This window comes from Pelodiscus sinensis, chromosome 1 (genome assembly GCF_052426305.1).
Source record: "Pelodiscus sinensis isolate ZL-2025 chromosome 1, ASM5242630v1, whole genome shotgun sequence".
Lineage (NCBI taxonomy): Eukaryota > Metazoa > Chordata > Testudines > Trionychidae > Pelodiscus > Pelodiscus sinensis.
The window spans coordinates 258,412,245-258,436,776 of NC_143052.1; the positions used below are offsets into that span (position 1 = coordinate 258,412,245).

General features: G+C 40.0%; 1 protein-coding gene across 1 annotated transcript in view; it reads right to left on the bottom strand.

Annotated features, from left to right (window-relative positions):
* Positions 1-8,782: 8,782 nt before the first annotated feature.
* Positions 8,783-24,532, bottom strand: part of GPC5 (glypican 5) — a 935,733-nt gene continuing 919,983 nt past the window's right edge. The window contains exons 8-9 of the mRNA XM_089775428.1: positions 10,844-11,889; positions 8,783-9,635 (exon numbers count right to left, since the gene is read on the bottom strand). Coding sequence (XP_089631554.1) covers positions 11,732-11,889 — 158 coding nt within the window. The 3' untranslated portion in view covers positions 8,783-9,635; positions 10,844-11,731. The remainder of the gene's footprint in view (positions 9,636-10,843; positions 11,890-24,532) is intronic.

The window sequence follows — 24,532 nt, forward strand, 5'->3', positions numbered from 1 at the left end:
TAGAACATAAAAACATAAGAACAGCCGTACTGGGTCAGATCTATCTAGCTCAGTAGCCTGTATGCCGACAGTGGCCCACACTAGGTACCCTAGAGGGGATGGATCAAAGACAATGACCAAGCCATTTGTCTCGTGCCATCCATCTCCAGAGGCCAGGGACACCATTTTTGCCCCCTGGCTAATACCGCTCCATGGACCCAACCTCCATAAATTAATCTAACTTCTCTTTAAACTCTGTTATAGTTCTAGCCTGCACAGCCTCCTGCAGCAAGGAGTTCCACAGGTTGACTATTTGCTTTGTGAAGAAGAACTTTCTGTTATTAGTTTGAAACCTGCTATCCATTCATTTCATTTGGTGTCCTCTAGTCCTCCTATTATGGGAACTAATGAAGAATTTTTCTTTATGCACCCTCTCCACACCACTCGTGCTTTTATAGACCTCTCTCATATCCCCCCTCAGTCTCCTCTTTTCTACGCTGAAAAGTCCCAGTCTCTTTAGCCTCTCTTCATATGGGACCTGTTCCAAACCCCTGATCTTTTTAGTTGCCCTCCCCTCTCCCACCCTCTCTCTTCCCCTCTCCCACCTCCTTTTCCCAGTGTCCCCAAGTTTTGTTCAATTAAGAGAGTTTCTATTTTTGACCACACATTTTCTTTATTTTGTACATCAGGAAGGGGGGCTAGGGAAGGGTAAGTGGAAAGAGGTGAGGGAGGAATGGGGTACGAGCCCCCGATGGGGAGGACTGGGCTGGCTCTGTGGGCTTCTGGGGGTGGAAGCTCTCCTGCAGCCCCCCAATTGCCCCCTCTCCCCAGATGGCAGCCTGCGGCAAGTGCAGCCGGTCTGATGGCCGAGTGCTGTGATGTGCCGAGTGTGGGCATTCAGGGCACTCCAAGCCAGGACTGCTTTGCTGTCCCTCATCGAGTTAGACAAGCGAGCGGGGAACCCCTAAGAACTGTCTGTCCGGGGTGGGGGTCGGTTCCCTTTAAGCACAGCCCTCGGCTAGCCTGAGACAGCAGCTCCACGCCCTAATCTGATGCCCTGCCGGCACTGCTTCCGGCCATCCTTAACCTCGGTTCAGGGTCCACTCAATGTGGACATGCTAGTTCGAATTAGAAAAATGCTAATTCAAACTAATTTTTAGGTCTAGATGCACTAGTTCGAATTAGCTGAGTTAGAATTAACTAATTCGAATTAAGTTAGTTTGAATTAGTGCTGTAGTGTAGACATACCCTGGGAGTGTAAAGTGTGGTATAACATTCATGTAAATTGTAGGCTGTAGGCATTCAGCGAAGTATGTGTCTTCTTGGCCTACTTGTGGGAGCTGTGATGGGAAATAGAGGGGCTCAAAGGAAAAAAAGTATGGTGAAATCCCTTGGTTACAGACACACACATATGGGAGCCTGGGGTTACTGGGAAGAGTTTAGTCAGATGTAGAAATATTTAAACGTATTGCCTCCTCATTTGGAGTCTTTGAATCTCTCATTGCTCAGCGCAAAACAAAGTGGAGCTCCTCAGACCCACCTGCATGACAACTGAGATCTTTCTAATTTCTTCAGGGACATAATTACATTTCTGCTTCTACTCAAGGTTTTGTTTTGCTTTGCTTGCTGTCATTTGACTCCATGTCACAAAACATTACTTTTTAAACTGATCAGTTCTGATCCAAAATTCTGCTATTACCTAAGTGGGGAGAAATAACAATAAATCTAGCATGCAAAAGAAATCATGGAGTGTATTGGTAACATTTGCTAACATAAACATACCTATTTATGCCTCTTAGAATTAGTCCTTGAGCATGATTTCTTTTTGTCAAATGGTGTAAATGACATTCATAAGCACTATAATTCGAATGGAAAGAGAACTAAGAGAAGATGTTATCTGAGATAATGGAAAATCAAGAAATACATTCACCTAGCAAATGCTATGTTAAAATAAAGTTATAAATTCCAGAGAAGAGCCATAAAATGGTCTAGCTACATGCTGGGTTATAGGAAATTTAAATGAACACTAGTATGAAAAGGAGTAAGGAAAGTGAATATGTGTTTAAAAATTATATACCTATGCTGAGTTAGTTTCTCTAGTTTACCTTTTTTCATACTACAAGGACAAAGGAGACACATGGTGAAATTAAAAGACCAACACATTTAAAAAGGAGACAAGAAAATACCTTTTATTCCATGTGCAATTTATCTGTAGAACTTAACTGCTGAAGAATATAATTAATTAGTCATGTTTGAAACTCAGCAGTTTCGCTTTTGTAGGGGTTTATGCAAGCATTTTTCTTTGGTTCTGATCTTTTTGGGGGTATGAATGAGTGAGCTTGGTTTTGTGCTTTGGGATTAAATGAACTACAAATTTCACAAAAACTCAGTTGAAGTTAGTGCACATAATGTGGCTTCCCCTGCTAAACCACAGCGTTTCACGTGGTTTGCTCTTTGCACTGTAATACAGCCCAATTAAGTTTGAAACAGGACCAAGCCTTGCTCAAAATAGGGGCTCCATTTTGGGAATCTTAGTAAACCTTTAAATATCATGGCTTGAGTTTCAAGTCTAATGAAACGTGAAAGCAAATGAATTTTGCATGAATTCCAATTTTATTGAAAGTATCTCACACAGCTCTGTTAGAGTATGTATCTATTTTCCTTTCCCCAGATCCACACAGAGATGTAATTAAAAGGGCTTATGACAGCCAAACCACAACTTGTTACATGCAGTATGGTTCTATAAATTCATCTTTCCCACTTTCCCCATATACACAGATAAAAAAATCTAGGGTAAACTGTGAAATGAATGTGAAGGTTTTGCTTTATTTTTTCCATAGATGGATATTATTCTCCCTCCTCTCTTCATAGTATCTGTGATAGCTGAGAAGCTATGGGTTGTTTTTTTGTGCCATAAATGTCCAGGATTAGCTGTATTTTATACAAGCATGTGTGGGGTCTGTCACTGTTATAAGGAGTTGCCCTCTAGAGAAAACAACTCAGAAGGCATTCACAGTGATTGATGAATTGTGATTTGTACATGCCATGAACTGTCCCATATAATAGCTACCATTTACAGCGAGGGTCAAATTGGTCATAAGAGTAGAAAACCATAAGAGAAAAGAAGATATGTGCAGGGGAGTTGGGGTGGGAATGGAAGAAATCATTTTATTATTTGTGTTGCCTGTAATCATACTAAAGCAGATCTTTACAACCTGCCTATAAAGTAATCATTAAAGTCTTAAAGGCTGCAATTCTTCTTTAGAACAATAGTTATAATGTAAAACCACAACAAACTGAGGCAAAGAAATACACTAAGGAAACTACTTTTTTTGTCTGAATCTCCCAAGTACCAATCAGACTTTTGTAATGTAGGCAATTGTTAATGGGGTATTCTTTTTTTAACGTATAAGAAACAACAGAAGGAAAGTTGAGCATGAGAGTTGTCCAGGAAGGGTACTCCATGGAATATTGTTTTGTCCAAAGAGAATCAGTTTGTTTCTTGAATGATCTTGTGCGTTTACTTTAATTCCCTAAAATTATTATGCAGTGAGTTTTTGAAAGTGCATAAAGCTCACAGGAGGACATAGAACACATTCTATACACTGTCCACCTGTCCAGCAAAAAAATCAGTCAGCATATCAGTGTGTGTTTGTGCCCAATTCATAGGTTCATCCAGGATAAAATGAGAAAGGGGAAACGACCTTTAAAACAGTAAGAGTAAGAATAACAATATTTACTGCTTTAGGATCTATGTAAGATATCAAAGCTGATTCACTTAATGCTCATAAAACCACATATTCCAATCTCAATGAGTCTCAGGTCACATGAACTTTTCACTCAATTCTCTGTAGTGCAAAAGCATCCACAAATCTGTTTAAGCACTTCACTGCCACTTCTAGTGATTTAGTGGTATTGTGGTTTAGTCAATTTCTGAATGAAACATACAGACACATTACTTTAACCCCTGTAAGGTCAGAATATATAACAATTTATGATCAACCAACACACTTAATCACATTCGGTAGCATGTCCCCTCATGAGGCAGATTCTTAAAGGAATGTAGATGTCTAAAGATGCAGATAAGTTACTAGTAGGATTTTCAAAAGTGAACATTCCATTATGTGATTATGTGCTTATATTCCTTTAAAAATCTGGTCCGTGTGTATTTTCACTTACACAAACTTATGCACTAAGTCTATGTCTAGACAGCGGAACTATTTCAGGATACTGGAAGTATCCCAAAATAGCAATTCTGCATCTTTAAAGGCACCCATTATTTCAAAATATATTTTGAAATAACCGACGCTCTATTCTGGCATCCTTGTAATCCTCGTTCCACAAGGGACTTGTCGGAACAGTGCTTTATTTTGAAATCTGGCACCATGTAGTCAGTGCCAAATTTAAAAATGATCTGTTTCAAAATTTCCTCAAAACAAGCTATGTAATTTGAGGTAGTGCAAATTACATAGCTTATTTTGAGGTAAGGGTGCTATGTAAACGCACCCTAAAGGTGAACCACGTACTTTTTACCTGTAAGGCTTTTCTTCACTGAGGGCTAAAGTTAAGTTAAGATATGCAACTTCAGTTACGTTAATTGCGTAGCTGAGGTCAAAGTACCTTAACTCAACGTTTGGTGCTGTCTACACAGCAGAAAGGCGAAGGAAGAACACTTTTCCTTCAACTTCCCTTACCCCTAGTGAAATGAGGGTTACAGAATTCAGGGTAAGAAGCCCTGTTATATCCATTTTTTTTTAAATAATGGGGTTGCGCTGTAGATGCGTACTCTTTTATTCAAAATTAGCACACAGTGTAGACATAGCCCGAGAGTTCAGAATTCCCTATAAGTTATCCAAACCCTGCACTGCTTTAGTTGTTATTGGTTTTATAAAGTATTCTAACGAAAACACAGAATTTTCAAGGCAAGCCTTGGCAATCAAAAAAATGATGAACTTATTCTCAAATCTTTCATTTAAATAGGTCTTAATTTGTAACTCTGCATACATATTTGGTTAATGATTTAGCTTCTTTCTCTTCAAATCTCTCTATTCGTTTTTTTTAATGCACTGAATTTCCTGACATACTGAAAGTCTCAAAGCCAGTAAGATAAATATACACTCTGAAATGCAAAAATAATAGTTTGTCTTCTCTTTAAGAGTAATAAATCTAAGATTGATAGTATAATTTTTGTATGGTATACATAGACTGCTGTGAAATAGATACATATTTTTTGTGATTGCCTGTATTGTTGTAAGAAAGAATCTAGCTATGTTAAATGTATGTAAATGTATTGTATGGAGAGGGCAAAGGGCCAAATTCAGCTCTCAGGTTCACCCTTACCAATCAATCTCTTCAATAGGGTTTCATGAATGTAAGTGAAAGCTAGAATTTTGCCAGTGCGTTTATTACAAGTCCCTTCAATGTTTTGAAGATATAGTTTTAACATTAAGGTAACAAGTAATGGTATTCTAATACATAGCAGTCTATAGCAATGGACTCTTTAAGGTATGCTTGCTCTCTTAAATGTTATTTTGTAAAAATGGCTTCATTGTGTGCCACATGTTCTCTCTGATTTCCACTGCGTGTGCTGTTCCTAAATTAAAAATTAAAAATTGTCTCAGTGTCAGGCATGCAAACTCAATACCAGATCTAAAAGTCAAGATGGATTCTTCTTCTGATCATCACAAGTACCAAAAGTCTGAAACTGGAATTCTGTTAATAAAGCATGGAAGATTTGCAAGCGAGAAAAAGAACCCATGTCGTGTTCCAGAGCCAAATTACCTTTTTAATAGCATTGTATTATAAATAGTAAAATTTTTTTTGCCATTTTTGGCAGATATGACTCTGAACACACTGGCTGTGTCTACACTGGCACCCTTTTCCGTAAAAGGGATGCTAATGAGACACTTCGGAATTGCAAATGCCGCGGGGGATTTTAATATCCCCCGCGGCATTTGCATGAACATGGCTGCCGCTTTTTTCTGTCTCGGGGTTTTACCAGAGAAAAGCGCAAGTCTAGATGGGATCTTGCGGAAAATAAGCCCTTTTCCGGAAGATTCCTTATTCCTACTTGAAAATAAGCCCTTTTCCGCAAGATCCCTTATTCCTACTTGGAAGTAGGAATAAGGGATCTTGCGGAAAAGGGCTTATTTTCTGCAAGTTCCCGTCTAGACTGGTGCTTTTCTCCGGCAAAACCCCGAGCCGAAAAAAGCGGCAGCCATGTTCATGCAAATGCCGCGGGGGATATTTAAATCCCCTGCGGAATTTGCAATTCTGACTGGTCTCATTAGCATCCCTTTTACGGAAAGGGGTGCCAATGTAGACACAGCCACAGAGAGTGATCTGCTGAGTAAGAAGATATTTTTACATATGCTACGTCTATGCTGCAGGCCTCTTGTGCAAGAACTTTTTGTGGAAGAAAAGTTCTTGCGCAAGAGCTCGTCCACACTGCCATGTGCTTTTGTGCAAGAGAGAGTCCACACTGCCATGGATGCTCTTTTACAAGAAAATTCTGATGGCCATTCACAGAATGGCCATCATAGCACCTGTGCTTTTTCCGATAGGGGTTTCTTGTACATGTCCATCTACACATTCCTTTTTGCACAAGAGCTCTTTCACAAAAAGGCTTATTCCTCATAGAAAGAGGAATAACTCTTGTTCAAAAAGCCCTGCCTTCTGATGATCCACTGTACTTTTTCTTGTGCAAAAACATGATTGTAGTGTGGCTGCTCCGTGCGTTTTTGCGCAAAAATGACAATTTTTATGCAAAAACTCAACAGTGTAGACATAGCCATAGTCATTTTCTAAGCACAATAGTAATTTAAAAAAACCCAAAGACTCATCTTATGCTCAAGAGTTGTTTCTTCTTCTTTTCAATCCATACTTCCAAAGAGGTGCTATGGAAATTTTAATATTGAATTTGGGATACTCATAAAAAATAAGTATAGGTATTATATATTTATTGCTATCTATTATGTGCTTGCATTATGATTTACCTTTTATTGGTTGGCAGTTGCAAAAACCAGCACTGCCTGCTTCCTAAAGAAGTAAATGCATCTTGTCCTTCTTCAGTGACTACACTCAAGAAGATGGCACCTTAAAATATTTATTCAAATTCTCGGAAAACATTGTTGCATGAAAGTGCATTTTAATTCTTTCTTTCAACTGGCAAGCCCATTTAAAGGTGATTAATAAAAGGTTCAAAAAAATCACCAATCATTATTAAATAAGAGTGTAGGACATTTCAGAAAATATGTCCCTCTATTTCAAATTTGTAATTGTACTATATTGTGGTACAAATAAATAAAGCCTTTTCCTATATCCCCACTCTTATAAAAAAAAAATGCTGCGCCATAAACCTGTCTTTCATACTGACTTTTCACCAACTTCTTGCTTGTAGTGAGATACTCCACCATGCACCATCCTGATGGAATAGTCTTGATGCCTGGTGCCATTATAATATATGGATTTTTTGCCTTAGGGGATGGTATATTTAGCATCTTAATTTAAATCTCATCAGTTACAAAATTCTAAAAGATTATTTTAAAAAAATCAACTCCAGAAATTAATTGAACACATCAGAAAAGAACCGGATGTATACTTGGACAATGGGTAAAATTTTCAAAACTGCCTATGTGTCCAAGCTCCTTGAAAATGCATTTCTGAGTTGTTTCTAAAAATTACAGTTGTGCCAGTCACAGCAGTAAGGATTAACACAGCAGCCACAAGAACAGTTTGGAATGGAAAAAGTGCTTCTGAGTACATGGCAGCTTCTAACAAATGAATATTGATAAAAATCTTTTCCTATGGAGAGAAGTCTAAGAGGGGGAGCTATGTTAGTCTGCACCTGCAAAAACAATGAGGAGTCCTATGGTACTCTACAGACTAACAGATTTATTTGGGCATAAATAAAACCACTTCATCAGATGCATTGGAGTGGAAATTACAGTGGCAGGGATGTATATGTAATAGTATATTAAAAAATGGGAATGACTTATCAAGGTTAGACCCAGTGTTAATGAGGCCAACTCAGTCAGGGTTGATGTGACTCACTCTCAGCATATGATGGGGAGATATGAATACCAAGAGAAGGAAAACTGCCTTTGTAGTGAACTGAACATACTAAATCCTTATTCAGTACTAATTTGATTGTGTTAAATTTGCAAATGAATTGCAGCACTGCTGTTGAACTTTGTAGTCTAGGTTTTAAGGGTTTCTTGGAGGATGGGTGTGTGTAAAAGGATGGCTGGGTATTCAGAGAGGTTACCATGTTCTTTTACTGTCTTTGTATGTTACATTTCTTGATGTCTGATTTATGTCTATTTATATTTTGGAGCAGAGAGCCTCAGGTTTGGCCAATGCAGAAGGGCATTGTTGGCACATGATGGCATATAGCACATTAGTAGATGTGCAGGTGGATGAGCCTCTGATGGTATGGCTTGTCTGATTAGGTCCTATGAAGGCGTATATTCATATGTGGACAGAATTGACAATGTTTTTTTTTTTCAGAGATTAGTTCCTGGGTTAATATTTCTGTAGTGTGTGGCTGCTGGTGAATATGTACTTCAGGCTGGGGGGCTGTCTGGAGGCAAGGACTGACCTGTCTTCCTAGGTCTGAGAGAGTGAGGGATCATTTTCCAGGATAGGCTATAGCTTGTCAATGAAGTTCTGGAGGGTGGTAGGTGATAACCAGTGATGTTCTGTTATTTTCTTTGATGGACCTGTCCTGTATGGAGAGGTTATTTTTGGACTGCCTACTGTGGGGTTTCTTTCCGTTTATTCTGAAGTATCTGGTGCTGGCTACTCTTATAAACAGGATGTGGGACTAGCTAGATGATGAGGTAAACCAAGTATACATATAGGTTGGTATGTGTACTAATGATATCTGCCTAGACATTCAGCTGCTTTTAGCAATGTTATGTTGTGATTTTTTTAACACCGTTTCTGTTTACCTGTATGCTATGCCATATGCATATAATGCTTAATCACGCATTTAGGAGCCACTAATATTTCCATATTCTTCTTTATATTAATCCAATATAAAATTATTTTACAGACTAAGAAGACTTCTAAGTACATTATGTAGTTACAATTCTATATATATAATTGACAGGAAGGAAGCAACACACTATTTTTTATACAATGGGATGTGAATCAGTCACAATCAAGATAATCAAATATGAACATGAAATTAGTGAGTGGTAACTGACCTATACAATACACATTCTGTGCTATACAACATTCCAGATTCCATCATCTTCATGTGATATGGGAATTTGCTCTTATCTCTAGCCAAAATGAAATCTTAAACACACGTACCGCAAGTATTGCATAATAGCTAATTTTCCTAAAATATTAAAATAAACACCTTATAAATTAGTTTTATCTGTTTACAATATGTATTTTTTGTCAGCAGAGCTTCAAAAATTATAGATTTGGGGGTCAAATAAATATTTTGTTCTACTCAAAACAAAATAATTCATTTTGAATTTTGAATTTTGTAAAAACATAAATTTGAAGGAAAATTCAAAACAAATCATTTGAATAAAAAATTAAATGTTTTATTTTGCAAAGGGCAAAATGAAGCATTTTGATAGTTCTAGAATTTGTTTGTAGGCATAAACATCCATCAAAACTAACTTGGGGTATGTCTACACCTTGTGATAACGAGCCTTGTGGATAAGGGAGAAGCGGTGGATGTCATATACCTAGACTTTAGTAAGGCATTTGATACGGTCTCGCATGATATTCTTATTGATAAACTAGGCAAATATAACTTAGATAGGGCCACGATAAGGTGGGTGCATAATTGGCTGGATAACCGTAGTCAGAGAGTTGTTGTTAACGGTTCTAAATCCTGCTGGAAAGGGATAACAAGTGGAGTTCCTCAAGGGTCTGTTTTGGGACCCGTACTGTTCAATATCTTCATCAATGATGTAGATATTGGGATAGAGAGTACTCTTATTAAGTTTGCAGATGATACCAAACTGGGTGGGGTTGCGACTTCTTTGGAAGATAGGGACATAATTCAAAATGACCTTAGCAAGTTAGAGAAATGGTCAGAGGTAAACAGGATGAGGTTTAATAAAGAGAAATGCAAAGTGCTCCACTTAGGAAGGAACAATCAGTTCCATACATACAAGATGGGAAGCGACTGTCTAGGAAGGAGCATGGCGGAAAGGGATCTAGGGGTCATAGTGGACCACAAGTTGAATATGAATCAACAGTGTGATGCTGTTGCAAAAAAAGCAAATATGATTCTAGGTTGTATCAACAGGTGTGTTGTAAGCAAAACTCGTGAAGTCATTCTGCCGCTCTATTCTGCACTAGTTAGGCCTCAGCTGGAGTACTGTGTCCAGTTCTGGGCGCCACATTTCAAGAAAGATGTGGAGAAATTGGAAAGGGTACAGAGAAGAGCGACAAGAATGATTAAAGGTCTAGAGAACATGACCTATGAAGCCAGGCTTCATGAACTGGGCTTGTTTAGTTTGGAAAAAAGAAGATTAAGGGGGGACATGATAGCGGTTTTCAAATATCTAAAAGGGTGTCACAAGGAGGAAGGCGAAAATTTGTTCCTCTTGGTTTCTGAGGACAGGACAAGGAGTAATGGGCTTAAAGTGCAGCGGGGAGGTTTAGATTGGACATTAGGAAAAAATTCCTAACTGTCAGGGTGGTCAAATATTGGAATAAATTGCCAAGGGAGGTGGTGGAATCTCCCTCTCTGGAGATATTTAAGAACGGTTAGATAGACATCTGTCAGGGATGGTGTAGACGGAGCTTGATCCTGCCTTGAGGGCGGGGGGCTGGACTCGATGACCTCTCGAGGTCCCTTCCAGTCCTACAATTCTATGATTCTATGATACACGGCACCATTATGCCGGAATAACGGCCATGATTCAGGAAAAGCACTACAAGCATCCACACATCATTTGCATTATTTTGAAAGCAAATCGAAGTAACAGAGGGCTTTTCTCAACATTGGTAAACCTCATTCCACACCGAATAATGCCTCTTCTGAAAAAGGTCTTTCAGAAGAGGGTGTGTATGGGTGCTTCACTGCTACTATACCTAAATAGTTCCTCACCAGGGCCATTCTATGTTATTCCTGCCCAGTGACTCCTGGGGCTCTAAATTGAGATAACGTATCCACATTAGAGGAGCCTGCTACTAATTTTGAGGCTTTCCTGTAGTGTGGACACTCTATTTCAAAATAATCTATTCCAGAAGATATCTTCCAGAATAGCTTTTTCCGAAATAAGCTTGCAGTGTAGACATACCCATAAATTTACAAAATAGTTCAGTGTTGCATAACCTTCATTTTTTTCACTGAAAATAGTTTAGGCTTAAAATTTAATCCATTTACTCATAAGTTTACTCAAACTCTAGTTTTTTAATGTTTTACAGGGGGTGTTTTTCTGTAAACAGAATGAGGACAAGATTTTCAAGTACTAAAATGCTGAGAAGTTGAAACAGGTTTCTCTCTTTCAAAAGTAGTACAGAGTTTAGCAAGTTCAACATACTGGAATTATATTTGTCACATATAATATTCAAAAGAAGAAATATGATTTTGCTTAACTTTACAGGTGTTAAAAAAAACCTAAGAAATATATTATACAAGCAAATAATTTTGTCACTATCCAGACCTAGGATCTGACTATCATAAATATTGTTACATTCGATCTCTTATTCCAGGCTTGTGCAGGAGAACAAACAGGCTGCAATAAGTTGCTTATATCAAGACAGAGTTGCACATTTACCAAAGACTGAGAAGTAATGTTACCACACTAATCAGTGTAAATGTCATATAAGCAGCCATTCCTGTACATCCTGCTCCAGTTGTGTCTAAATTGCTGCCACCGTCGGTTTGATGGATTTGCTTTATGTCACTGAGGTTTGTCTTGTCTGGCATCCCTGTTGAGGCAAATAAGAAAATACAGGATGATGCATGCTTTCCCACTACTGGCAACATGATACAGCTAGGACAAATTTAAATATACAGAGCACACAGACTGTCACTGTTTGGTTTCTAATTCTTTATGCTACTGCCAAATTCAAAACTCTTTGTAATGTTGTCTGGAAACACATGCCACACTCTATGGAAGTTTATCCTGTAAAGTAATTCACAGCCTTACCAGTACTGGACAGAGCAGTTATTGTAGAATTACAATTAAGAAAATATTCACAGACTACAGTGAATAGTTTGTGAGTTCCAGGATTACCTAGAAGTCAACTACTCACAGCGTACACTTGGATGAAGATGGGCATGTTTTTATTAGAACTTTCAGATGTGTGACTCCAAAACTTAGATGAAATGCAAGAGTAACTGATAGAGGATTTCAGGGCCTCCATTTTAGTAAAGAGAAAAATAGACATTCTAAGACAAACGGTAAACGAGGAAGCCTATGTCTACATAGCAGCATTATTTTGGAATAACTGACGTTATTCCAATATTACATAGCCCATGTCCACACAGCAAGCAGTTATTTTGACATAATGTCAACATAATGTCGAGCTGGAGGACTCCTTACTCTGACTTCTGTAACCCTCATTGTGTGAGGAATATGGAAAGTCTGAGAAAGAGTGTGCTATTTTGAAATAAGATACACAATTGACATAGCTCAATTTGCATAGCTTATTTTAAAGTAAGACTTGCAGTGTAGATGCACCCTTTTGAGGAGTAAGGAAAGGCAGTGGAAGAGTGCTCTTTCTTGGACTTTCTGCTGTGTAGATAGTGCCAAAAAACTGAAATAAACTATTTTGACTTAAGCTACACAATAGACATAGCTCAAGTTGCATAGCTTATTTTGGCTTTATCCCGGCTGTGTGGATATGCCCAAAGAGCCTTATTGATTTCCTGGTTGAATGTTTCTGAACTTTAGGAACATATGTAAGAAGAAGTTTTTTTCCCTCCCTGCTTGCATATGAAACACGGATATTACAATAATCCAATTATAGCTCCAATACCTGGTTCAATAATCAGAAGTAGAAGGGTCACAGTTAGCTATATCACTATTGTCATTTGCTTTCATTTTTGTGCACATACTTCCGAACTAACTGTCTTATCCTATATAATAACTTCTGGCATACCACTATCAATCAAAATTAACAAGTCTAAATTCAATATTATTACATGCAACACATATTGACATTGTAATTACACTGAGACTGAAAAGGGCTTCATATAAAGCAAAGTCAATATTTATATAATTAGGTCAATACATATATAATTCAGGAGGTATGCTCTATTGCACTGGAACAGAGGCATTATAAAGAAGCTCAGCTCTACTGAACTGATGTATTGATTCTACAGTCTGAGTTCCTGCATTATGATTCATTGTTTAAGACTTCTTTCACTCTTCTGCATCATAAGCAAAGACAAATAGTCTCATGATTCCATTGCGTTTTCAGGGGCTATGATGAAGTCTGAATATTTTAGTTACAGTTTTATACTTCTTGTTAGAATTTAACCAGAATCTGTGGCAGCTATCTACACCTCTGCAAGGAAGAGTAGGCAAAAGCTAATCATATTGTCTGTAAAACCTGCTGGAATATGTTTGTCTTCTTTGCTGTTGCTCTCAGACAGAAGAATGGACTACTATATTCTGTGGATCAATTGTGATTGCTTGGGATCTGTGAAAATTAGCTCCATAGTATGCCAGTAATAATAGGGACCATGAACTGAGGAGAAGTAAGTCCTCCTCATCATGCTCACTGTGTAGCCTCTCTGGGAGAACATCAATAACTCAGTACTTCACGGAATCAGTGTTTAGTGGAACACAGAACAGGGTGGATCGAGGCATTTTTTCTTAGGGTTGTGGGGGGTGGAAGCAGAAAGCAGACGGTCTGGGTCATTTGTCCAGCTCTTCAGCGAAGGTTTACTTCATTTGAACGATTGACTTCTACAGATCGTGCTACATCATAGTGAATTCCTTGGGTCAAATTTCGCTTTCAACTACTCTTGGGCAACTCCACTGAATTCAACCAGGTTGTATGGATATTACACAGATACATTTAGCACAATGGATTTCTGAGACAATCTAAAAGAGAGATTGTAAAATTTCTAGCCTCTAAGATAAATCCAGCCCACATAATGCATTTTTTTAACCCACAAGAAATATTTATATTGTACATACTCTCACTTTAACACTAGGGCTATGTTGACCCTGCAAGCTTATTTTGGAATAAGCTTTTCTGGAAGAGATCTTCCAGAAAAGTTTATTTCTAAATAGAGTGTCTACATACAAAAAGCACAATGAAATAGCGATGTGCTATTTCAAAAGATAGAATCCACACTGATTGGACACTCTCTCTCATTTAAGGCCACCAGGAACCAGTTCAGGCAGGGCATTAGGTCAGCTTCCTGGAGCTGCTGCCTGAGGCTATCTGAGAAGCATGCTTAAAGGGATCCCCCTGAACAGCTGTTTCTCAGGTTCTTCTGCTTACTTGCCTATCTCTCTGAGGGACAGCAAAGCATTTCCAGTTTCTGCAGCAGTTTCTGCAGGCTGCCCTCATGGTCCTGAATAAGCTCAACTCCGAGCTCATAATTGAGAACCTCTGCATGTGTGCAGGAGTGCGGCACTTGCAATCGCACCCCACTGTGGAGCGATGCATCTGGTGGCTGGACACCGGCATGTGAGTTAAGACTCCTATAATCAATGCATGTCTTCCGGTCTTCTTTAGTCTTTTTTACAACTACAATGGGAGTGCCTATGGTAAAATACATTGTTCAGTCAGGACATACTCCATATTGTGACGTTAGCATCTCTTTCATTGTAACACAGCAGGGGAATATGAGCTACATGATGGGAGGGGGAAAGGAGCAGTTTCCTGGAGCCCAGTGACTCAAAGGAGCCTGGGGCTCCTGGCCATCACCACTGTGACTGCAACAGTGGCAGCAACCGGAGCTCCAGGCCCTTCAAATCACTGCTGCAGCACCACTCAGCATGCTCCATGCAGCTCTGTGGGCTAGGAGGGTGCCATGTTTTGGGTGACACTGAGGGCTGGTATGTAGGGGGTCACTGCACTCAGAGTGGTGCAGAGAGCTGGCTGCCTCAGCCCTGCCTATTGTGCTCAAAGCCCTGCCAGGAGCTTGGAGACAGCCCTTCCACTTCCCCCTCTCCCCGCCCCCCGTCAGCACTTCTGCCTATAATATGAATGGTAGAAGCACTTCTAAGGCTCCAAGAGTTGCTCCCTAGTGTGGAGCACAACTATTGAAAATGGACATGAATGTCAAATGACACCAAAGCTATATAATCAATTTATTGAAGACTTACCAGTAGTTGAAGAAATTCTGTTGAAAGGTGATAACGTAGTAATTCCTTTAGGCTTAACAGCAGAGGTGTTGTAATGCATATATGAGGGATATTTAGGCATAGAAATACAAAAAAATCATAGTGCAAAGGAAGTTCTGATTTTGCCACAAATGAATCCAAACATGGAGGACTATATAAAAGAATGTGGCAAATGTCAAAAATATAGAAATGTTAAAATCTATGACATGCATGCAATAGAGTCCACAGTAATTTTAAGAACATACAAATGGTTATACTGGGTCAGACCAATGGTCCATCTAACCCAGTATTCTCTTTTCTGACAATGGTCAATGCTGGACCACTTAAAGGGAGTGAATAGAACAGGAAATCGCTGAGAAAATGTCTACTCTACAGAGTTGTTTTGAAATAAAGTGAGTGTCCACACAGCACGCACATTATTTAAAAATTATTGTGAAATAATGGGCTTATTTCAAAATAGTAAGCCCTTATTTTATGAGGAGTAATACCTATTTTGAAATAGCTATTTCAAAATAGGATGAGTGTAGATGGCACAGCTGTGCTTATTTCAAAATAATTGGCCTCCAGGGCTTCTCACAGCTGCCCTAGTGGCCAGTCTAGCCACACCTCTCAAAACTCTATGGTTTCCCTTCCCTTGGAGAATTTAAAGGTGCAGGCAGAAGGAAAGGTACTTGTGGCATGACGCAAGCCCTGCTTGCACCGTGGCATACACCAACACCTTGCCTAGACTTCTCTTCTGCCATGGCAGACCCCAGTACTCCTGCCCAGCCCCCCACGGCTGCAAGTACACCGGCAGCCAGCTTTAAACCCCAGGGGCAAAAGAGGATGACACCCTTGTAGACTGATGCATAGATTCTGAATCTCAAGGTCTGAGGACATCAGTCAAACCTCCAGGATCTCTGTACCAGATGGCAAAATGCTGATGTCTACAACTGGATTGCCACCAGCCTGGTCCAGAGGGGACATAGCTGCACTCTGGACCAGATTAGGATGAAGATCAAGGAGCCTATACCAAGGCTAGGGAAAGAAGTTCCTGATTGGGAGAGGCACCCCAGACCTGTGGCTTTTACACTCAGCAGAATGGCATCCTGGGTGGGAGGGAAGTCACCTCCTCTACCCTTGTCATTGACTCTGACATGGATACATCCATTGTTAGGCTCCCGGAGGGTGGGGCTGTGGAGGAGGATGGCAAGGATGACAACGAGGAGGAGTCCAGCACTGATACCATGCCTACCAACCAGGATGTCAGCCTGTCCTGGGAGCCAGTACTCCCCTCCCAGGATGTCTCCCAGGATTCGAACGACACTGGAGAAGACCTATCAGCTAAGTTTCATCACTTTCCATATCTACATGTAGGGGCAAGTGTCGGGTAGCGAGGGGCTGTGTAGTCCTCACTTGGCCTTCTTGGGCTGGGGATAGCACAACAGCCTGTGCAAGTGGGTGCACATGGAGTGCCAGTCCAGAGCAGACAGCTCCATGAAACTGCCACACAGGAACTTGTTGCTCCTTCTCACAAGGTTCTTGTACAGGCCTGCTTTAGTCCAGACTCCAAGTTGGAACACCCCACCACAAGCCACCACTCAAGAGGCTGAGGTCAGGGAAACACACAAAAGTGCCACACATGGCACAGGGTCATGCCTACACTCTCAGGATAGCATCCGCTCCCAGTCAAGCACAGCAAGGCGGAGAACACCAATCCCCTGCAGGGGAACCTGTCAGGGAGAAGGAAGTGGAGGGGACCTCAGTACCATCCTTCCCAGCAAACGGTGTCTGCTGCTCACACGCACCTCCCCAGCACCCTCCCCCCTCTCCTCCAGTGGGCAGGGATAGAATTTCTCTTTCTGTGGGATGTCACCACAGCCAAACCCAGTGTGTTCAGGGTAGGGAGGTAAGCTAAGCCGCCCTGTCACCCCCCTCCTGCCTGCAGGCTCCTAGCCTCACCAGCACCTTCCCATGCCTGCTTGTACCCCTGCAGGGCATTGCCAACTGCCTAGGCCACAGATGGCCTTGCTCGAAGCACTTCATCTTTCGGTGTTGGCTCACACATTAGAGCTAGGCTTCAAGCATACTGTCTCCTGGAATGATTGGGCTGTGCGTGGGGTGCGTGAGTGGGGGGAAGTAACTTCAGGGATTATGAGTCAATTTTTTCCAGAAATGATATGTCTAATTTTAGAAAGTATGATTCTTTCATTGATAAGAAATGAGTTCTGAATAATAACTTTTCACAGCAAGAAAAATTGGAGAAAATTAAGATAGTTAATCAATCAGGGTCATACAATGTCCCTTTCGATGCTTTTAACAGCAAAATACCAGATGTCTGTGCTGAGAACAGAGAAATTAACTTAGTATACAGTGTGGCCCTGGTATCCTACTTTGTTTAGCTTTCAGTTAACAAAGACTAAATTAAGTAGATAATATTTAGTGTCTATAATTATCAAAAATATCACAAGAAGCTTTTTGGCTTTAGGCCTTAATATTTAAGAAAAATCAATTATCTAGCATTACCCATGGGTTTCCTTATCTGTGTTATAAATCTGTTTGGTCAACTTTAAACTTTAAACTCATTGTTTCTTCACTGGAGCTATGTTAGCTAAGATGGTACATGATGAAAGAAAGTTCAATGAAAAAGGAAAAAAAGCGGTGTTAGGGAGAAAATCCTTATGGTTTATTTGGAGGGCATGAGACTTTTTCATCCTGGACACAATTATCTGTGTAAGCATTTATAATTGCCATCTCTGTTACTGGAAACTGAACCTAAAATTCTTTACTGAAAAATGTGTTAAAATCTAAAATCTCATCTTTGGGCAGACTGGAGAAAAAAACAGCTTGAAAGAAAAATAATTATGGAAATTCCTGATCTTATCTAGTGTGGCATCAGCCATCTATTATAGTAGACTGTCTCTGAAAGGAGGGTGAAAGAAAACCCACACTGGAGAATTTGGAATACACGGCCCACTGGAAAAAAATTTCCCAACCTTTGCCATTCAGAAGTTATGACCCAATCCTTGAGGATATATATTGCCTATTATTAAAAAAGAACAGAGTTCTGAATGTTTTCACTATGCACGTAAGTGCCTAATAACATCACTCCAGCCTCTCCTCAGCAAGACAAACAAAAACAAAAAGTGTTAAACAAGAAGCAATATCAAACCGAAACAACTTTATTTTTTTCCAGAATCTTGAACACATTTTTTCACTATGTAGGCTGAGTAGTCTTAGAAAATGACCATTTAAAAAACTTAAAGCAATGTTAATAACATTGACAGTGATCTCATATTTAACAGAATAATTTTTCAGCAACTTCTCTACAGAGCTTATATGTGTTATTGGGTTCCAGAAATGCTGAGCTTGCTTGTAATTCTTTTATCACAGAAAACATAATGCAAATGAAAATATTAATGTAAAGGACAGAACAGGACAAATTCATGAGCATCAATAGCTAGAGGTAAAGCTCTGTATCTGGAGACTATAACTACTCATGAGTTCTATGTATTGGGCACACTGCATGATCTGCAACACACATAGCTTGCGATACACAGTCTGCCCATTACAGACTAAACTGAGACCATACAAACATTTCACATATAGGCAGCAACACCATTCAATATACCCAGTAGGCCAGGCAAGTACAAATCAAAGACAACTTCCTGCTCCAAACATTCACCATGCTCATAATTCTCCCTAGTTTACAAATGCCTAAGTAAAAATATAATCTTCACGGTGTGCCTTGAAGACTATTAGACATGGGCTACTGCAGACCCAGCTGAGGGAGTGAATTTAAAACATGTCCCAAAGAATTAATAATGGCCTCCCACAAAAAAAGAGGGGAAGGTTTACAAAAATACAGTTCATCTACATTTTAAGGGACTAAATTAAATGGGGGAAAAAAGGATAGGAGTACCACTTGGACTCAGCAGAAACCCACTGCTTTAAGAAATTAAAGGGAGTCAATGGACATTAACCCAGGGGAACATTGCTTGGGTGCTTGGATATGTAAGGCCAAGGGAAATGGTCCCACAGTCAATAAGAGCCAACCCCATGGTCAACCTTGGTTTCCAGACTGATAAGAGTCAATCATTTCTGAGGTAATTGTATGGTGGGAGAGCCATCTCACCAAAAACCTAATTCAAATAAAGGAGAATTACATTATGTTGCTAGCACTGTGACCATTCAGAGATGGTCATTATTCAAACCTGAAGGAAAATTATTAATGAGTCCCATGACATTTGACTGTAACAGTAGAACAGTGGCTGACAGATCAGTTCTTGTTAGGTACCTCAATGTGAAAGTAGAAAGAATTATACTGTAAGAGAAAGATGAATTAAGCTGTAATAATTGAATGAGTTGAAGGAATACTGTTTGTCTCTGAACAGGAAGAAGAAAAGTATGTTAATGTTGTTTGTAGGTATGCAGATTCCAGAGTGCTAGCCAGAGTTAATAGGAAAAGGAACATTAGGTATTAGGGAGAAAGCAATTGAGATAACCAAGGAGATATGGACAGGAGATTGATGTGTGCTTGATGTGGAAATGAAGATACTTGACTAGCCTCACACTAATTATGTGAAGTTTTGCCCCTCTTTTAATCCTGTTAATTTTGGCTTTCTTTTGACTGTATAAATCAAGGGGTTTGAACCTTGTATGGCACTCACATTTTCTGGGTGAATTTAACAGAGCAGCTTTGCTAATAAACAGAGCGGTCTGACAAATCTGTGAGTCCTGTCTGACTTTGACATCAAGCAACCTATGCCAACCCTTGACTACTAGGAAGAATATAGAATTTGATTCTGCATTTCCACATGGAAGCAATGCAGAGAAGTAAGCATTGATGTAATGTTGATAGGTTATGTTACTAAACAGGTAAGCTGATACATTCAGGCTCCACCAGAGATGATTCAGTGCTGGCAGTTTCATTCCCAAATATAATGAATACCAGGAATCAAGCTGAGAGGTCACAGATTAATGGTTCATGGCAGTTAGAGTCCAGTAGGATGGGACACACTCTTCTGGCCAGTAGTAGAAAAAGAACATTTATAGCAGTTGTAGGACAATTAGCATATCCCTGAGTAGTGAAGAGTCCAGAAAGACACCAAGCTTGTGAAAGCTCTTTAATACTGAAGGGCAGATTTCCTCAAGGGACTTCCATCATAGGGAAAACTTTAGCATATGGATGAAGTGGTAATTTTTTTTCAAAGAGCTTCCTTTTCCTTTCCAACATAACCTTTCTGTCCTTTCTAGAATTTTTAGTGCTCTTGAGTTGTTACATTCTATTGGGCAAATTGAGTCATAGAAGTTAGAAATAGATTTTTTCCACAAAGAGCATTCTCTAGTGATTTATTCAAACCTGTTTTAAGTGACATAGCTTTCACCAATTTCCCTAGGGGAAACTATTCCACAACCAGTAAAATGTAGCACTCCTTAGTATGAAGATCCTTGGTGAGATAAAGCTAAGATCCATTTAGGGACTATTTTGTTTGCTGAACTGTTGTCAGGTTTTTTTTTCCTTTGCTTCTGTAGTAAACTGTATGGTTGGCCACGAAGAATACTATTCTGCAATAAAATTGTTGCTGAATAAACTTCCTGAGAATATAGTTTGTTCTATTTAGAAGGAAATAATTTAGTCTTATTTAAAATCCTCTTTTTCAGTTTATACATTTTAATGGTGATTTTAAAAATTTACAAACAGACAAGAACAAACGCAAGCACATAAGGAATCTCAAGTTGCTAATCACGCCTACAGACAAAGGAATAGCATTACTGTTAATGTTAGAATCCAATTAAACAGACTTTCTAATAACATTAGCTAGGAGAATTCTCCATGGCCACCCATATATTAAGAAATAAAACCCACGTATCATGCTTAATTGTACATATTTTCTCCAAGCTGTATAAACTAGAAATAAAGTGTAACCAATGGTCTTAAGATAAATCTGGGAAGTTGTTTTGCACAGTGAGAACAGCACATACTAAAACCTTTGCAATCAATGCAAAACCCAGCATAAAACAATGGTAATAAAACCAAAGTCCTAGAAATCAGCAACTTTTCTGATGATTGTGAAAATAGGCAAATTCTTCTTTGTTAGTATTTTTTGTCCTAGTAATGAAACACTTTATTTAAAGTCCGGGCTCTTAAACAATTCATACTTGTTTTGACTCAGTTTTAAACTTTATGCTTTCAGTTAATCAAAAGGCTATTGTAGAGGTTTACAGACTAATCAATAATTTTGGTATATACCAGGATATCATCTAGGATGGAGAGATGAATTTGAACAAACCCCTCATAATAGAAAACCAAAATGTTCCCAAATTAATTAAAATTTCCTAAATTTAATGAAGTTAAATTGTTTTGCAAACTTTTTTCAAATTTTTCAAAGGTAGCTTCAATAATACATAATTCACATGAAGTTATGTCAAATTTCTACAAACCTTGATTTCCTGTCAATACAATATTTTGATATTTTCATTCTGATTTGCCTACATTTACTCTTTAAATAGAAGACAAAAAAACCCATACTTTCTCAGATGAGGCATCTCATGAGTCACTTTTGTGGGCCAGAGGCTAAAGCTTCTGCAAAATAATGTCTGAAATTTGTTATGCAATAATCCACCTAAAATCTAGTATGCCTGTCTTTATCATACGATGTATTGTCTGGTCCTCACTTTTCATTTGAGAAATTGGTGACTTTGATGGAATGTTCAATTTCATTTGTGCCAGACCCAAACACGCTTCCCACCTGTGACAAATGTGGAGGGACTCTGTAAAGAATAGACATCTGTATGCCAAAATGTGTGGTGTGCTGCAATGTCAAGGAAAGAAGTCAGTTCCAGCACATCACCCTGTGGTTGCAAGTCATTAAGACTGAATAAGTCTAACTGCCAAAAAATAGAACAAGCAGCACTAGAGTATTTTCTTTGATGAGCTGCCTGGCTGAGGCCTTGTCTATACTATAGAATTTTGTCTGGCATACAGACACTATGTTAATTAAAATGCTGTTGGATATCCAGACTATACATCTTCTGTCTGCATAGTGAACCACATTGGCAGCTCTTGCATTGACAGAGAATGCATTGTGGGTATCTATCCCGCTGTATGATTGGCCACAGCATGCCTTGCAAAAGGTTTACAATGCCTTATAGGTAGGGTCCAAGCAAATTTATGGCCATGAAAAGCACATCATGGACTGTAAACTCTAGGTCCCCCCTGTGAAATCTAGTCTTTTGTGTACTTTTATCATATACTACACATATTTCACTATATTTCTGAAATTGGAAATCCTGATTCAAAGGGGAATTGCAAGTTATTATAGGGGGTGAAGGGTATGGTATTACCACTCCTATTTCTATGCTGTCATCAGGGCTGAGCAGCCCTGAAAGCAGTGGCTGTTGACTGGGTCTCTAGCTCTGAAGCCCCCTCCAGCAGCAATGTAGAAGTAAAAGTGGCAAGACCAAACCATTCCACCCTTAGGGTATGTCTACACTACCACCCTAGTTCGAACTAGGGTGGTTAATGTAGTCATACGAACTTGTAAATGAATCCCGGGATTTGAAATTCCTGGGCTTCATTTGCATGTTGCCAGGTGCCGCCATTTTTAAATGTCCGCTAGTGCGGACTCCGTGCCCGCGGCTACACGCGGCACGAACTAGCTAGTTCGGATTAGGCTTCCTATTCCGAACTAGCTGTACGCCTCGTGGAAACCTAATCCGAACTAGCTAGTTCGTGCCGCGTGTAGCCGCGGGCACGGAGTCCGCACTAGCGGACATTTAAAAATGGTGGCACCCAGCAACATGCAAATGAAGCCCAGGAATTTCAAATCCTGGGCTTCATTTGCAAGTTTGTATGACTACATTAACCTCCCTAGTTTGAACTAGGGTGGTAGTGTAGACATACCCTTACTTCTATGCTGCTGCCTTCAGGGCTGGGTGGCAAGAGAGTAATAGCTGCTGACTGAGGGCCCAGCTCTGTAGGCAGCAATACAAAATGAAAGGTAGCAATACCATACATGCCATCCTTACTTCTGTGTTGCTGCTGGAAGCTACTCTCTACCAGCAGCAGCAGCAGCAGCAGCAGCAGCAGCAGCAGCAACAAAGTAAGGATGGCAATACTGCAATTCCCTCCAATAAGATTGCAACCCCCTACAAGTACTTTTAGGGTCAGCACTCCTATAATTACACCACCATGACATTTCAGTTGAAATACCTGAAATCATGAAATGTACAATTTGTAAAATCCTATCCCCATGACATTTGGTAGAGCCCTACTCATGGGGTAGGTACAGCACCACATGATGCAAGTTTCTCAATATCATTATTCAATGGATATCCTAGAAGCTTGCCAGCCTCTTTTCAACTGAGTTGTGTGGGGGTGGGTATGGAGGGAGGCTGTGTGACAGGAAGGGAGAGTCAGAGAGAGAGAGAGAGTGAGTAGGCAGACACAGAATTTGTGCTGAGGAAGTTGGTGTGTGTGTGTTGTGGAGAACATGGGTATGTCTGCATGCTGTCTCAGGCTATGTCTAGACTGCAAGCTTTTTTCAGAATAAGCTTTTTTAGAAGAGATCTTCCTGAAAAGCTTTTTTCGAAAGAGAGCATTCACCCAGCAAAAGCTCAACAAAAAAGCATTGTGCTTTTTCAAAAGATAGTGTCCACACTATTTGGATGCTATCTTGCATTTAAGGCCACCCGAAACCAGTTCAGGCAAGATATTAGGTCAGCAGTTGCTTTCAGGTGCTGCTGCCTGAGGCTAGCTGAGACATGTGCTTAAAGGGACCTCCCTGGACAGCCGTTTCTCAGCTTCTGCTATTTGCTTTCCTACCTCTCTGAGGGACAGCAGAGCTTTAGCAGTGTGTGCTTTCATTGACCAGCTTTTGGACACCACAGCACACTTCTTGATATGGAGCCAGAGCTGCTTCTGGGTATGCACTGGCCCCACACGGCCATGCTGCAGTTTCTGTAGCACTTTGTGAAGGCTGCCTTCATGGCCCTGCACAAGCTTGACACCAAGCTCATCACTGAGACCCTCTCCCTGTGTGTGGGAGCAAGTCCCTTGCAATTGCACCCCACAGTGGAGGGAAGGTTCTAGAGGCTGGACACCAGTTCTGACTGGTGGGACCGGCTGGTCATGGAGCAGTGGGACAACCAGCAGCGGCTCCAAAACTTCCGCATGAAAAAGGTTACCTTCACGGAGCTGTGTTTGGCTTGCTTCTACCCTCTGATGACGGGATACCCAGATACGACCTGCCATCACCCTAGAGAAGCAGATTGCCATCATC